The sequence below is a fragment of the Entamoeba histolytica genome, genomic scaffold, assembly GCF_000208925.1.
Source record: "Entamoeba histolytica HM-1:IMSS scf_1104750516803 genomic scaffold, whole genome shotgun sequence".
In the NCBI taxonomy this organism is placed as follows: domain Eukaryota; phylum Evosea; order Mastigamoebida; family Endamoebidae; genus Entamoeba; species Entamoeba histolytica.
Genome location: NW_001915589.1, coordinates 1 through 2,746, shown reverse-complemented (window position 1 = coordinate 2,746; position 2,746 = coordinate 1). Strand labels below are relative to the sequence as shown.

The 2,746-nt window shown below is 21.4% G+C and overlaps 1 protein-coding gene across 1 annotated transcript; it reads right to left on the bottom strand.

The window, feature by feature from the left end:
• Positions 1–1,857: 1,857 nt before the first annotated feature.
• EHI_034960 (heat shock protein70, hsp70A2, putative) lies at positions 1,858–2,746 on the bottom strand (the record flags this gene model as incomplete). Its single annotated transcript, XM_001914426.1, has 1 exon — positions 1,858–2,746. A coding segment is annotated over one exon (889 nt), but the record flags the coding sequence as incomplete, so codon positions are not given.

Below are 2,746 nucleotides of genomic sequence, written 5' to 3'. Positions count from 1 at the left end.
ATTTAGTATTAATCACATCAAATATATCATTTTCATTTGATAATATTATTTATACATTTCTAGTTTCATATTAATCAATATCAATTCTTATATTACAACAAACAATGTCAACTACAATACCTCATTACATTCATTGAAATAATAACCAACGCATTTCCTATTCAGATGAAAATCATAATAAGATAATAAGATTGAGAAATGAGGCATGAGTTTGTGATAAAGAATGTGTAATGGTTCTGACTTTTCAAGTTTGATTCAGAGTCAAAACAAAATAATAGAATAGAAGAATAAAAACAAAAAGAATAAAAAGAAGAAGAAAAAAGCAAGAAGGTCCTGTAGCACAGTTTGTAGTACATCGTACTTATAGGAAAGAGAAATGTGAGGGTCGTGGGTTCGATCAATCCCCGCTGTGACCATTTTATTTTCTCTTTTTTTATTTATTTCTTATTAAATGTTATCAAAATTTAAATACAATCAAAAATGATTAACTTTCAAATGAGAGTATTGTATTTATAAATACATATGAATTAATCATAATATCAGTTAATTTCAGTTAAATTGTGATATAATAAATTAATAAGAACAAAGAAAATATCATTACAAACAATATATTTTGTTCAATGTTATAATTAATCTTATTGTTATAAATTAATAGTATCAATAATTGAAATTATTTCAGTTAATATAATAAAATATAAATATATCTTACAATTAATAATATTAAATAAGAATTACCATTTTGATTCTTATTCATCATCAATATATTGAACTAAAACATTATTCAATTATTATTTCTATTAAATAGTTTCAATTAACCATATTAATTATTTTTGATTATCTAAAAAATAATAATTCCAATTAATCCTAGAATTTTATAACTATTTTAAATTTCATTCAATATAATTATATCTATATTTTTATATTAATATCTTACTTATTATTTTTACTTTTTATTAAACAACAAATTCATAGATATAAATCATAATTTAATTTTAGATAATGGATTAATAATTTCATAACCAACATTAATAAAAGTACTTCTTCTAAATTACTTAACGATAATTATATAATAAAAATAAATAATATAATCAAATGAACTAAACTATTTAAATTTAACTTCAACAATAAATATATTAATATTGGTAATAATTATAATTATGCAAATTGAATAAATATAATATTTTAGCATAAAATTAAAAATATAATCTATCATTTATTATTTCGTATAAAGTTAAATATATGAATAAAAAGAGTATTTTGATGAGTCTGAAAATCAATAAAAATAAATGAAATTTATCAAAAACCAAGTGAAATAAATAATGTTCAAAATAACATAAACAATAAACATTTAATATTATAAAACATTAATATCAATATTAAAATGAAAAATAATAAAGTATGAAATGAATTTCATTAATATTTCTAAAGTATTTAATTATTTAATTATTATTCATTAATCTAATATTATACATTTAATATATTTTTAATATCTTTATTATACAATTAATATTGTTAATAAACTTATTACTGTCTTACTATTTTCAATTAATGAATGATTTTATTAATACATTTAAATAAAATTAAATGTATTACAATTATATCATATTCATATATATTCTATTCATTATTGAATATTATCATTTGATGATTCATTAAGTTAACATAACAATTTGAATATTCATTATTGTTATAAATGAAAATTTAACAAATGAGTATTAATGAATTTAACAAATTATTTTAATTAAAATACTTTTATTTTATTATTCTTTATTATATTTTTTATTATTTTATTTATTAACCAAATGATTTTAATTAATTACTTTTCTTATTATTTGTACATATTCTTTTCTTCTTTATTTAATCAACTTCTTCAATCCTTGGTCCTTTATTTTCTTTTTCCGTGTTTCTAGTTCCTGTAAATCCTCTTCCTCCTTGAGTTATTTTTGAATAAATCTCTCCAATTTCTTTTTCAACTTCTTCCTTTTTCTTCTCATATTCTTCTTTACTTCCATTTTGATTGTTATCAACCCATTTTAAATTCTTTTCTATTATTTCTTCTGCTTTCTTCTTATCTTCTTCACTTATTTTATCTCCCATTTCTTTAATACTATTCTTCATTGAATAACACATATTTTCTATTTGATTCTTTGCTTCAATTCGTGCCTTATTCTCTTCATCTTCTGCTTTATATTTCTCTGCTTCTCTTATCATTTTATCAATATCTTCTTTACTTAATCTTCCTTTGTCATTTGTAATAGTAATTTTATTCTTCTTTCCACTACTTTTATCTTCTGCTGTTACATTTAATATTCCATTTGCATCAATGTCAAATGTAACTTCGATTTGTGGTACTCCTCGTGGTGCTGGTGCTATTCCTGTTAACTCAAATCTTCCAAGTAAATTACAATGTTTTGTCATTGATGCTTCTCCTTCAAATACTTGAATTAATACTTCTGCTTGATTATCTGCATATGTAGAAAATATTTCGGATTTCTTTGCTGGAATTGTTGAATTTCTAGGAATTAATGCTGTCATAACTCCTCCTGCTGTTTCTATTCCAAGTGTAAGTGGTGCAACATCAAGTAATAACACATCTTCTGTTGCTTTCCCTCCGGTTCCTGTTAATATAGCTGCTTGTACTGCTGCTCCATACGCAACTGCTTCATCTGGATTAATACTTTTATTTGGTTCTTTCCCATTGAAAAATTCTTTTAATATCTCAACGACTTTTGGAATTCTGGTACTT